Source organism: Ascochyta rabiei, chromosome 15 (assembly GCF_004011695.2).
Source record: "Ascochyta rabiei chromosome 15, complete sequence".
NCBI lineage: Eukaryota > Fungi > Ascomycota > Dothideomycetes > Pleosporales > Didymellaceae > Ascochyta > Ascochyta rabiei.
In genome coordinates, this window is record NC_082419.1 from 1,105,879 (window position 1) to 1,117,311 (window position 11,433).

General features: G+C 46.9%; 2 protein-coding genes across 2 annotated transcripts, besides 20 other annotated features; one reads left to right on the forward strand and one right to left on the reverse strand.

The window, feature by feature from the left end:
* Positions 1-1,607: 1,607 nt before the first annotated feature.
* On the forward strand, positions 1,608-2,048 carry EKO05_0008791 (uncharacterized protein; the record flags this gene model as incomplete). Its single annotated transcript, XM_059637387.1, has 1 exon — positions 1,608-2,048. The coding sequence occupies one exon, from the start codon at positions 1,608-1,610 to the stop codon at positions 2,046-2,048; it is 441 nt and encodes a 146-aa protein (XP_059493370.1).
* Positions 2,049-4,257: 2,209 nt separating this feature from the next.
* Positions 4,258-5,821, reverse strand: EKO05_0008792 (uncharacterized protein; the record flags this gene model as incomplete). The annotated part of the gene is made up of 2 exons (XM_038941699.1): positions 4,258-5,005; positions 5,157-5,821. The coding sequence occupies 2 exons, from the start codon at positions 5,819-5,821 to the stop codon at positions 4,258-4,260; spliced, it is 1,413 nt and encodes a 470-aa protein (XP_038796320.1).
* Positions 5,822-9,268: 3,447 nt separating this feature from the next.
* Positions 9,269-9,321: a tandem repeat.
* A 9-nt stretch (positions 9,322-9,330) lies between these two features.
* Positions 9,331-9,865: a mobile genetic element.
* Positions 9,617-9,840: a mobile genetic element.
* Positions 9,623-9,840: a mobile genetic element.
* Positions 9,623-9,846: a mobile genetic element.
* Positions 9,629-9,852: a mobile genetic element.
* Positions 9,629-9,864: a mobile genetic element.
* Positions 9,643-9,651: an inverted repeat.
* Positions 9,643-10,406: a mobile genetic element.
* Positions 9,680-9,864: a mobile genetic element.
* Positions 9,873-9,905: a tandem repeat.
* Positions 10,187-10,195: an inverted repeat.
* Positions 10,187-10,783: a mobile genetic element.
* Positions 10,187-10,784: a dispersed repeat.
* Positions 10,398-10,406: an inverted repeat.
* Positions 10,448-10,458: an inverted repeat.
* Positions 10,448-11,016: a mobile genetic element.
* Positions 10,775-10,783: an inverted repeat.
* Positions 10,980-11,107: a tandem repeat.
* Positions 11,006-11,016: an inverted repeat.
* Positions 11,108-11,433: the final 326 nt, after the last annotated feature.

The following is an 11,433-nucleotide window of genomic DNA, read 5'->3' on the forward strand; positions in this document are numbered from 1 at the left end:
AATGGAGCGAGTTGTGAACGCTGGCACGACACAAGGCCTTGTCTCGTTTATGAAATCCAACTCTTCCCGAAAAGACTGTTGCTTTGCGCCTTGATGTACATCATTGTTCACCTATTGCATCCTTCTACCCGATTCCAATCCTTCACCGCGTTACTCCGTACGCAGGCACCCGAACCACAGCTCACTCCCTACACCGACAATGTCCTCCCCTCACCGCTGCGTAGTTTTCATCCTGATCATGGCTGCAAAGAGTAATTTGAGCGGCGACGTGAAACGAGCATCGGGTGCATGCACACTGTGTGAAAAAGGAAGCGAGTGGTTGTACAGACCGACCTGCAAGCCCTCACTACCACCTTTCCAGAAGAAGAAGAAGAATCGGAATCTGAATCTCGACAGACCGTTGCCGCAGAGCCGAACCAGTATCTGCGCCATGTTGTGCTACGATTGACGAAAACAGCTGTCAGCGTGGAGATGAGCGCAGCAGTTGGCCTTGCTGCCGCCTCCACGCTGATATCGATCGACCCATGAACACTCGATGTCGTCTGCAGCTACCGACCGAACAGGCCATGTTCTGACAGTGGATGCGCTGGCTACAACTTGCACCATCAGGACTCGTCTGGCAGCATCGCATTTGCATCGAGCCAATCGCGTGATCCGACGACGCCTCACATCAGGCGTTGGTGCAGTCAGTTCTGCGCGTCACGGTTTTCATGAGCAGCATCGCACAACATGCTCGCTTAAGGCTGACAGTGTCAACGCACCTGTCGCGCTGCCAGTCTCGTCACACATGCCGTGTCACGAAGCGGAAGCGGGAGCATCCATGGATGGGCCCCCTTGCACGATGCAGGCGCATGTGCATTCTCGAACTGTGGGCGCTGTCTGAAGGGGATGCTGAACTCCCGTCTCCCCAAGCGTTGTGTGACCGTGACGAGCGTGGTGACTGGCTAGATCTCCATAAGTACAACTCGATCGGGGACAGGGCCGTGGGTGGCTGAGCAGACGCACTGCAGGCTTGCCTGGTGGCGCAAACATCACACGAACGCATCTAGGGTCTCGCATGCGGAATCGCATGTTGTGCTATTCTTGTTTCCACGTCCTGCTGTCTAATCAGACTGTTCTCTGCAAAGGTGTACTGCTCCACTCGGCTGCAGTGACAAGCGTTGAGCGGTGTGCAGCGGTGTAGATGGCCAACGGCTCGAGGTAGACGTCCGGTGAATATGGGGACATGTATCTGAAGCTCAGAAGCGTCGGTAAGGCGGTTTTGAAGGCCGTACTGGACCTGTTGTTTTGTACACAATGTCCGGAGCTAGGTATGCACGATCTGGGTCTTGCAAGTTCGAGCTGGTCGGGTGGCGAGGTTCACGAGAGGCGGTATGTAGTAAGTACTCGTGGTTCAAGAAGCGGTGTATTGAGGCGAGTGGTTGTCGAATCGATGCTCATACGTTGCGCGATTTCGATGCAAACCAATTAGCAATATGACAATCGACGTGTAACAGCTGTACATCTCCATCTCTGACTGGTAAACTCGATGCCGTAACATGCTTGAGGTAGAGAACACTCGTTCTCATGTGTGTGTTGGCTCAAAAGGGTAACGACAACACTCTCGTATGTGCAAACTCTTACCACGCACGCCTGCACGAATGCCACATACCATTCGGATGTCAAACTTTACACGCCCCACAGCCGAAGGGCGTTCATCGACCGCCATCAAACTCAATCTCATCAGCTGCCCTACACAACCTCTAGATTACAGCACGTACGGTGACGATCTCCACCCGTACCGGGAAATGCTCAGCGTCTCTTGCACATCGCGTTCAGACTCGCACCATCTAGCGTCGGTACTTTCCAAGCGGTCTGGAACGGCGGTCAGCCGAGTCATGTCAAAAAACGACGGACTGAGTTTCGGTCTTTTAGCGGACATTTGGTGCGAACCAGCTGCTACGATCTACCGAACGCATCATCGCCGCGTGAGTGTCTTTTCCCGGGGGTCCACTGAGTGGATATGGGATGCTACGGAATTGGATGCTGAATGTGCCGTTGTCGCGTGATCTTGGAACATTTCTTGTCGACGGCTCTGCCAGAAGTGGAGTCCCAAGAACCTCGGTATAGACAGGTCTTGTAGCGGTGAAGATGTCGCCTTGTCGCATACCGACACTCAAGCAGCACGGATGTAGACGAACAGGTAGAAGTGAGTGCTCCGACAAGGGCATGGCGTTGTGCTCGTACTGCTTGAGATTGCAGCAATGCGAACTGCTCGTTCCGCCTAGCCAGGCCGCGTTCCCAACGATCGTCATCCATCGCAGTGATCGCTCGTTTCCACAGTGGTGTGTTGTTACTCAAGGCGAACCCTCTCATGTCGACAGATGGCAATCGAAGGCCCGTAGAATGTTCCTGGCCTTCTTCTCTGTCACTAGCTCGTGTCAAAGCTCGTTTGGGCAAGAAGAAAAGCTGGCGGGGTCATTGCTGTGATCCATGGTTCCCAGGTCGTCAGGGATAGTTCGTGGTGTGTGCGCCGACAACGGCGGCGTTTTGCCCAAGACAGCGATCCCGGCAGATCGAGAGGGAAAAGACATTTCAGGGCGACCACATCCCGTCAAATAGATGACTCTGCGACAAGGCGGCCTGGCACAAGAGCGTGTGTCAGACGTCACGATTCGTGTTGGCGAACAGGTGGTGCACGGGAGGACCTTCTCGAAGGAAAGTGATCACCGGCGACAAAGCGTTTGGACCATGCAGGGTTGACAGGTTTGAACATGTTCGCAGCCATGCAACCCCGGAATAAGGATGTAATTCGGACAAATAACCCCAGTAAGCACTCGTTCGTGTTGGGTGTGTTCGCCGGTTTCTGCTTGCCCTGCTAGACTGGCATGAATGTTAATGCCGAACATCCGCCATGACGAGCACCCGTTCCCTTGTGTGAAGAACGGCAGGCGAGACTGCGACATGACTTCTGACACGCAAAAAGCGGTCAGTGCCCACCGGAGCATGGCGTTGGACCAGAGAAGAGGCAGCAGGGATGCCTCCCAGACAGCACTCACTCACTCTACGCCCTAGTTTCCAGCCTTGCAGCCTAACGTTTGAGGGCATTTTCTCGAACAGGTACGGTAGGTGTGCTCGAGTGAGTTGATCGCCGCACCATGGTATCGATAGGACCGAGCTGCGAACGCCGACGATCCAAGCAATTTCCTTGTGCGCGCCTGGGCGACCACACGAACTGGTCTGCGCTGTCATGTTTTGCGTTCGGAGATGGCCAAAGGGTGTTGAACGGTTCAGCCAAGTTCATGCAGGAAGCAGCGTGACTCGCCTGTTTTCGACGACGGCAGGACGGCGAGGCATGTGGCTGTGCTTGAACAGCTCAGCAACCACACCTTTTCTGAAATCAGGCCCTAAGATTGACAGCGCGACCTGCAGATAGCCACGTATTCGTCTCTTGACCGACTGAATGCAAGCCCTTCGTTAGTACGTCATCAGAAGCGATCATCTGGGGTAAATGAGGCGGCCGAGCGAGTCGAGAGGGACCCCTTGTTCACCGCCACGGCATCGGACATGGGGTGCTTGACTCTTGGGCAGCGAGCTTGCAGGTCTGAGGTGTCGATAGAGGCTACTGGGCTCGGAGATGAATGAGATGGTATTCTACGTCGGTATCCATGCGCTGGCGCAGCGCGATGCAGTGACGCAGAGATGCTTCGCTATGCTAGAGAATCCTGACAGGCTAATGCTTGGTTGAAAGTACAATGTAGATATCCGCGCCACGCTATGCCGCAGTTGTTCGTGAGAAAGTGTAGATGAAGTCTTGAAATAAGACCAATTCTCGAAACCAAGCCCAGATGCGCAATCGGAACCGCCAAATGTGTGTTTAAAACATGCAAGAACAGACGAACCACGATGCTGGTCTAAAAACTCCCACCCTGTAACGTTCGAAACGAAACGATGTAAGATGAAAGGACGTCCAAAGGAAAGTGCAAACCTGACCCACGCTAAATGCCGCAATCGTTGCCGCTCGAGATGTGTGTGTGTGAAACCATCTTTGATCCATCTATGCTCCCATAATATTGTTTTTTGCGTCGATGCGTATGTTGGGTTTTGAAACGTCGGAACCGAGTATGAAGAACTTGTAGGCGTGCTAAGACCCCAACTCATGTCGGTTCCAGCTCGCGCGCGTATACGTAATGTCAATTGCCAGCAATCGGTCATAGCAGAGTGTTCTGCGAAGACTACCGCTGCGAACGTTTGCACTCGGCTCAGGTGGCTTTGGGCTCAGGGAGCTACAGGAACAGGCGGCGAAGGTAGAGCAGTCGTGGCCGGTCGCTCAAACTCGCCGGACTCTCTCTTGAAGCTCTTGATGCTGCCCGTCGCACTATGCTGTGATAGTCTGTCCGGACTTCGGCCACCCTGACTGCGTGTATCTAGATCAGACCGAGACGGGCCTGTGGCACCACCCTCCCACCTCTTTTGATATGGTTCAATGTAACTGAAGCCCTCTCTCTTGATGTCGGACTGCATCATTGGTGCAGGTGCTGTCCTTGCCCCACTCACGAGATCTTCCACAGAAGCAGGGTGTATTTGCGGCAGGGGATGGCTGAGCTGAGGTGGGACACTGGATCTTGAAAATGTGTTTGCGCGTCGGCGGCTAAACGAGTCGTTCCTACGTCGGCCCTGGCTCGACCCGCTGTCGGTACGTTGGTGAAAAGACTGGACTGGACCTTGTTGTGAAGGCGGAGGAGTGGACTGGTATTGCTGCGCAGATACTGGTGGAGGATTATGCATCAACTGCCCAGCGTTTGCAGGCGTAAAGCCGTGCGAGGTAGGCGCGGGTACGGGTGCGGGTATAGCGGCGTTTGGAGAAGGAGAGCTGTTCGATGTCGCAGACGGGTGGAGTTGGAAGACCGGAGCATTAGCGCGCGCGCTCATCTCTTGCTCGCCCAGCTGCCAGTGCATAGACTCAGCCGATCGCCAAGGGATACCCATCTCTGTGGCCACCTTCTGCCACATTTGGTCCTTGAAGCTAGTATGTTGTCAGTGAGTGACCGGAAAGTCGCAGTTGAAATAGCGTATCAAAATAACAAGGCTGAGTGAAAGTCCAAAGAGCGGCACAAGAGAAAGTATGGAAAGAGGATCAAATGTCCAAATATTCTCGGGTTTCATGGTGTACGTACCGAGCATATAGCCTCGCCAGCTTGTTCTTCTTTTCCTCGTCCCAGATAGCTCGCTTTTCCAAGTAGTTCTGGTAGCGCAGTCGGCAGGAGATGGAGCTTCGTCCGGGAAGGCGTTTTGCGATATCGTCCCATTTCATGCCTTGCCCACGCAACTCGATGGTAAGATTGTCTTCTTCGGGCGTCCATTTCGACTGTTTCTTAGCTGGACTTTCGTCTGGGAGAGGGGTCTGAGAAGCTTGTCTCTTAATAACTTGGTGGGGTGGAGATCGATTCGAGCCAGATGGGCCGTGGTGAATAGATCCAGGACCAGGAGGCCCGGTATAGAGCTGACGAAATTGAGGGTGAGACGAGGGATCCGGGTGTCGCTGGAGCTCTGAGATTGCTGGAAGCACAGGTCCACCCAGCATTGCTCCCGGGACTGAAGGCGCTGATGTTGGTGCCTGGGCTGGGTAAATGGGGTTTGGACCATAAGGCGACGCTGTTGCATATGAAGGTGAACCACTGATATATGCGGGTGACGCTCCATGTGCCGGGGATGTGCTGTATGCCGAGGGGGCTGTTGTGTATGTTCTCGCTGCAGTTGAGTTGGAAGCTACTGAGGCTGAGCTCTTCTTGCTTGCCGGGGACTCGGAACCACGAGGTTCAAGAAGGAGGTTGATGTCCATGGTGTTTGAGGGGAACGGCTCACGACTAGGCCATGCACTGATGAAGATCTGTTGACCGATCTAGTTCAGCCCGTCCAGGGGTTGCAAGCTCAATGACGGAAATCGGTTGGTGATTATCGATGAAGTGCCGCAGCGTGATCACCTGACGACGATCAATGCTCTGTACAATATCGAATCACACAGCAGCTTCTTCTCGGACCAAGTTGTTTCGTACGAAGCGCTTCGATACTGATGTCTCGATGCGTGACGGCGGAGAGGCAATCAGTTGATTACGTTCTGGGGTTGGCAATGAAGCAGTGTTGGGTATCAAGTTGTGTCGAGGTGTTTCAAGCCTCGAGGGAACGTGATGGAGGAAGATGAATCGATGTCGAGTTGCCGATTGTTGATGGAAGTGAAGCTGGGTCTGCTGTGAGGTAACAAGATACAGATGGAGCTAGAGGTGCCGATGTAGGCTAAATTGACAAGTGACCAGTTGCGAGGTACCTACGAGTCTTCACGCTCTGACTGGTCGCTCGACTCAAGCTACTTAGTATACGGACCAGGGCAGTCGAGCAGGGGCGTGAAACAGGCCGTCCAATGGGTCTGTAAATGGCAGATGCACTTAGCCACCGATTTTGCAAAACGGTCGAAGGAAGGGAAACGTCGTGTCGCGAAATGCATGCAGCCCGGCGAGAGTGGAGGAAAGGTAGGGTCGAGGTACATGCTAAGGAGCACGGATGTTTGAGTAGAGGGACTTAGCGTCAAGTGTAATACGAAGACATGCATCCCTTGGGCTGGGAGCCGCCTCACTGCCCATAGCGGTAGGGATCCGGGGGCTTGGGATTAGGATTTACGTTTCTGACTTGACACTGACTACTTAGGCGCTATCCACTGCCTTGAGTTGTTGGCGGCGCCACTTTCGGCCCACAGACCACACCAAGGCAGCACTGTTGATCTCAGAGGCATGTCTACCGGGGACCTAGCGAGAGTCTGCCAAAAGGAATGATTTAAAGACTCAAAGGCCAGTGACCCAGTCTACACAGTACAAACACAAGTGCAAGGAAAAGCAGATCCTGCTCTGTGTTCGTGGGTAATGGCGGTGACGTACCCCCACTTGGAGGAACAACGCATCTGGAGATCAGGTTCATCTTCGCCTCGTTACTCCTCTTTGCTTTGCTCATACGCTCGAGCCCGACCCGCAGCCTTTCTCCTCGTCAGGCCTCCATGCGCCTCGAATTGAGGCTGCGGTATCTGCGGTGCTGGCATCAACAGGGGCAGTTGTCGCGATGACCAGAGCATGCTCGAACTTGTCCAGAAAGGGCAGCGAATCAGACGTGGAACTTGGCGGTGAACACTTTCAGGGATGCTGGAGGTCAAGCCAAGGGTCGCGTCCGAAAGTGCAGAAGCGCGATGACCTGGCGCGGCGAACAAGATCTGCAAGCATCCTTCGTCCGCCCTACGGCAAGGAGCGAAGGCAGGTGTGTTAGCCTCGCGAACGCTGACTTCATCATGGCGGTCCGGCGGTGATGTGTTCTCTGCTAACGGGGTGGATGGGTTCGAGGCATGTGTGTCCACATTTTCGACAAGTGGTTTTGCAGTTCATGCTCGGCAAAGCACTCCACAGTGGATGTCAGTGTCCATGACTGTCCACGGCTGGCGTCACTTCGGAGCAACAGAGGCGGTGAACTGCGACGAACTGCCGAGTGATGGCCGTGATGGCCGTGACGTTTAGCTTTGGATGGTGCACCGCGGATGGTGCACATGTGTTCGATGGAGCCTTTGTGTAGCTCCGGCCTGACCCGTTGTGAGGCTAGGCACATTTTGTCAACATGTACTACCGCGCCCACGTGAGACATGCCTCTCAGCCAAACGGCGGCGCAGTCGACTCTGTGTTGTCTTGCAGAATCCACGTTGTTGTGCTAAAGTCTGGCGCTGTCACGTATTTTCAAGCCAGTTTCCAGCCGCACAAGGATACGGAGGTGCGGCTTGGTGGACAAGTGCATCACGCATGGCAGGCAGGTAGCCAGGGATTCGTAACGATGTACATATAGTACATGGCGGTGAGTGCAGCCCGAAGCCGATGTCTGAGTGTCGAAATAGCAGGGGGCTTGCCGGGCCTAAAAGGCCGAGGTGCATTTGGCTGGGGTCGAGCGAACAGTCGTTCCGTGCGCACTCCACGCTTGAATGGAAGGCTGACGGCGAAACGCGCCTTGACATGGACATGATGAAAAGAAGGCTCGCAGATGGCATATGGTCTTGCCATCTGTGCGCACTGTGCAGCATGACAACAAACCCCAGCCCAGGCCCCTGCCGCAACTGCAGCGTTTCAACGACATGGACTGCTGAATCGGGAGCCACTTTAACAGGCGCCTGCTTGCGTGTCACACAGCCATCGCACTTGTGCAGCTGGCTGTGGATGCTTCGGCTAGTTAGCCCAATGCAGACGAACAGCGATGCCAGTTGGCAGTCCCTCAGCCGAATCGTTCATCACGCTGGACGCGAAGGCAGACACTTGCTGTGGCGCAGTACCTTGGAGGAACTGGCAAGCTGGCGGTAGGCGACATGATCTTGAGGGAGCGGTGAGGCTTTCGAATGCTTGGACCACGGACCACCGGACACGGTCAAGCAGAGGCTGGCGGCCTGTGTTGTCTTCGATTCATGTTCACCACACACCGGACAATGGCGGCTTAACAGCAGCGCCGACAGTGGGCCGAAGGATGGCGAGCATGTCGCTAGGAGCGATGATACCAGACCGTGGCCCGACGTGTGGGTGGTTTCGAGCAAGCATTGGATGCAAGCTCGAGCCATGGATGGGGGTTTACTAAGTAATTACTTAGTAAAATAGTAATTACTAAATAGTAATGCCGGAAGAGGTTTAGCATATAGTAATATACTATTTAGTAATTACTATTTAGTAATTACTATTTAGTAATTACTATTTTTTTTTTACTAAGTAATTACTATTTTTTAGAGAAGGAATTCTAAGCTTTTCTATGTTTATTAGTAATAGTAGCTGTAGTATATTAGTAACCCTTTTAATCTATTTATATAACTAAAATAGATTTTAATGCTATAATAGAGAAATTACTATATTAGGACTAGCTCTAATATAGAAAAGAAAGGTTAAATAAAGGAAGTAATAAGTAGGTAAATAGGTATAACTTTATAACTATTAGATCTAAACTAGTTAACTAAAGTTAGAATTGTATAATTAACTATACTAGAGAGTTATATTATATTATTAAAGGAGTAAAAAGGTTTAATAGACTACTAAAGCTCTATTTAGGTTATATTATATATTTTAAGTATCTAATTAAAAGTATAAGGATATTCTAAAGCTAAATATATTTATTTTAAAAAGGAATATTAACATAGGTAATAGTTTAAAAAATTTTAGAATCTACTATTGTTATTTACTTTAGTAATAAGAGATATAAAGTCTTAATTTAAAGAGGTTTTACTAAAGAGAATACTAGTATATAGATAATAAATCACATAATTATATTATTACTACATAATAAGATATAGGTTTAGTTAATTAAAAATATATTAATATTCTATAGATGGATATAATAGCTTTATACTATAATAATTTTATAACACTTCTAATTCTACAATTTAAGCTAGAGATATTTAAAACTCTAAAGTATAATTATAGTACTATAGAGTTAATAAAAGATAAGTTTACGATTATATTTAATAATTATAAAAATAATTATAAACCTTATAATACTAATACTATAATAGAGGAAGATATTAATAATAATATAGATTAGAGTAGTAATAATAAGTTTTTTAAAGATAATTACACTATTTTAAAAAAAGAAGAACTAGACCTATATTTAGAAGAAGATGTTATAAGTAAAAATATAAGAATTTTAGACTATTATAAAGTTAATAGAGATAAGTTTCCTATATTATGTAACATAGCTAAAGACTTTTTAGCTATAACTTCTAGCTCTAGCCCTAGTAAATCTACATTTAGTAGAGTACGTAATATAATAACTAAACAAAGAAATAGACTATTACCTACTACTATAAAACAGTCAATGACTTTAAAATCTTAGAATATTATAGATAAAGAAGAGCTAGAGATAAATGATAGTAAATTAGATTTTTCTTCTATAAGTGTTAATAATATAGAAGAAGAAATTAGATGAAATTAGATAGAGGAAGATACCTTTCTAGAATATAGTACATGTTCTTCTATAGAGTAAATATATTAGAAAGCTTTAATCTTTTATATATAACTTTGTAACTAGAGACTGTATATAGTAAAGCTATAATAGTTATTAAATATCCTTAGTTTTTCTTTAGTGTATAAGTGTTTTTTCTAGATATCTAATTTACTTACTTTATACTAATTACATCTGCTTCTATATAGTACTTAAGTAAGAATTTTATTTAGATAAAAAAGAGTTTAGATTATATTATATTTTACTATAGCTTAAACATAGAACTAAACCTTACTTATAATATAATAGAAGATTAAAATATATAATTTTAATTAAGTAAAGTTTAAATAGATAGTTAGTTAAAAGTTTATTAGTTTAGAGTAATATATTTTACTTTAGATATACTATACTAATCCTATTTCCTTCTTTTAATATTCCTAATAGTAGTTAAAATAAAGTTCTTACTTATAAAGCTAAGAATTAGAATTAAACTTTCTATTAATGTATTTGTTTGTTAGTATTCTATCTATCAAAAAGCTGAAACTAAATATTTATAGCTTTATTAAAGCTTTAATCTAATTTATATATAAAATTCTACAAAGCTTATACTTTCTTATATTTCTACTATTAAAGTATAGGCCTACTAGTTATAATATTTAAGATTAAAACCTAAGCTTATAAGGAATCTATATTAAAATTTTTAAATTTAATACTATAATATTCTTTATATAAGGTAAAACTCAGTAAAACTTCTAAGTATATCTAGATTAAAAGTATATAAACTATTAGATATATAAAACCTACTTAAGGTAGTATTTCTAATAACATTTTTTAAATAAACTAGAATTTTTAAGCAAACCTAAACTCTTTAACAGAAGGATTTTTAAAGCTAGATTTTAAAGCTAATATACTATAATTTCTAACCTAAATAACTGCTATAATATTATAATTTTCTATATAAAAGCAAAGTTAAAAAAAAATTAAAAATTTCAAGAAATTCTTATTTTACTAAGTAATTACTTAGTAATTACTATTTCTTAGCAAAATAGTAATTACTAAAAAATAATTACTATTTCTGAAGTGTTACTTTACTATTTATTTTTACTATTTAGTAGTTACTATTTTACTATTTCCCCCATCCATGGCTCGAGCCATGGATGGCCCAACACCAGCCCCTCACGTGTCAAGCTCGAAACACGCCAGAACAGCCAGTGTTCAGACGCATCGGCAACAACCCCACTGCTTCGTGGCATGGTGTTCAAGTGCGTGGGGCTAGCAAAATCAATCTGACTACCGGTCTTACAGCATCCCTGGTATGGACACACGCACGCAATCGAGCGAACCACGTTCTTGGCGTTCGCTTAGTTTTCCCAATGAAGCTTATGCAGTGGGTGGGCAATTCGGGGCAAAGGATGGACTTGCAGTCATCTGCAAAGCGATCATGGTATAGGAAGATGC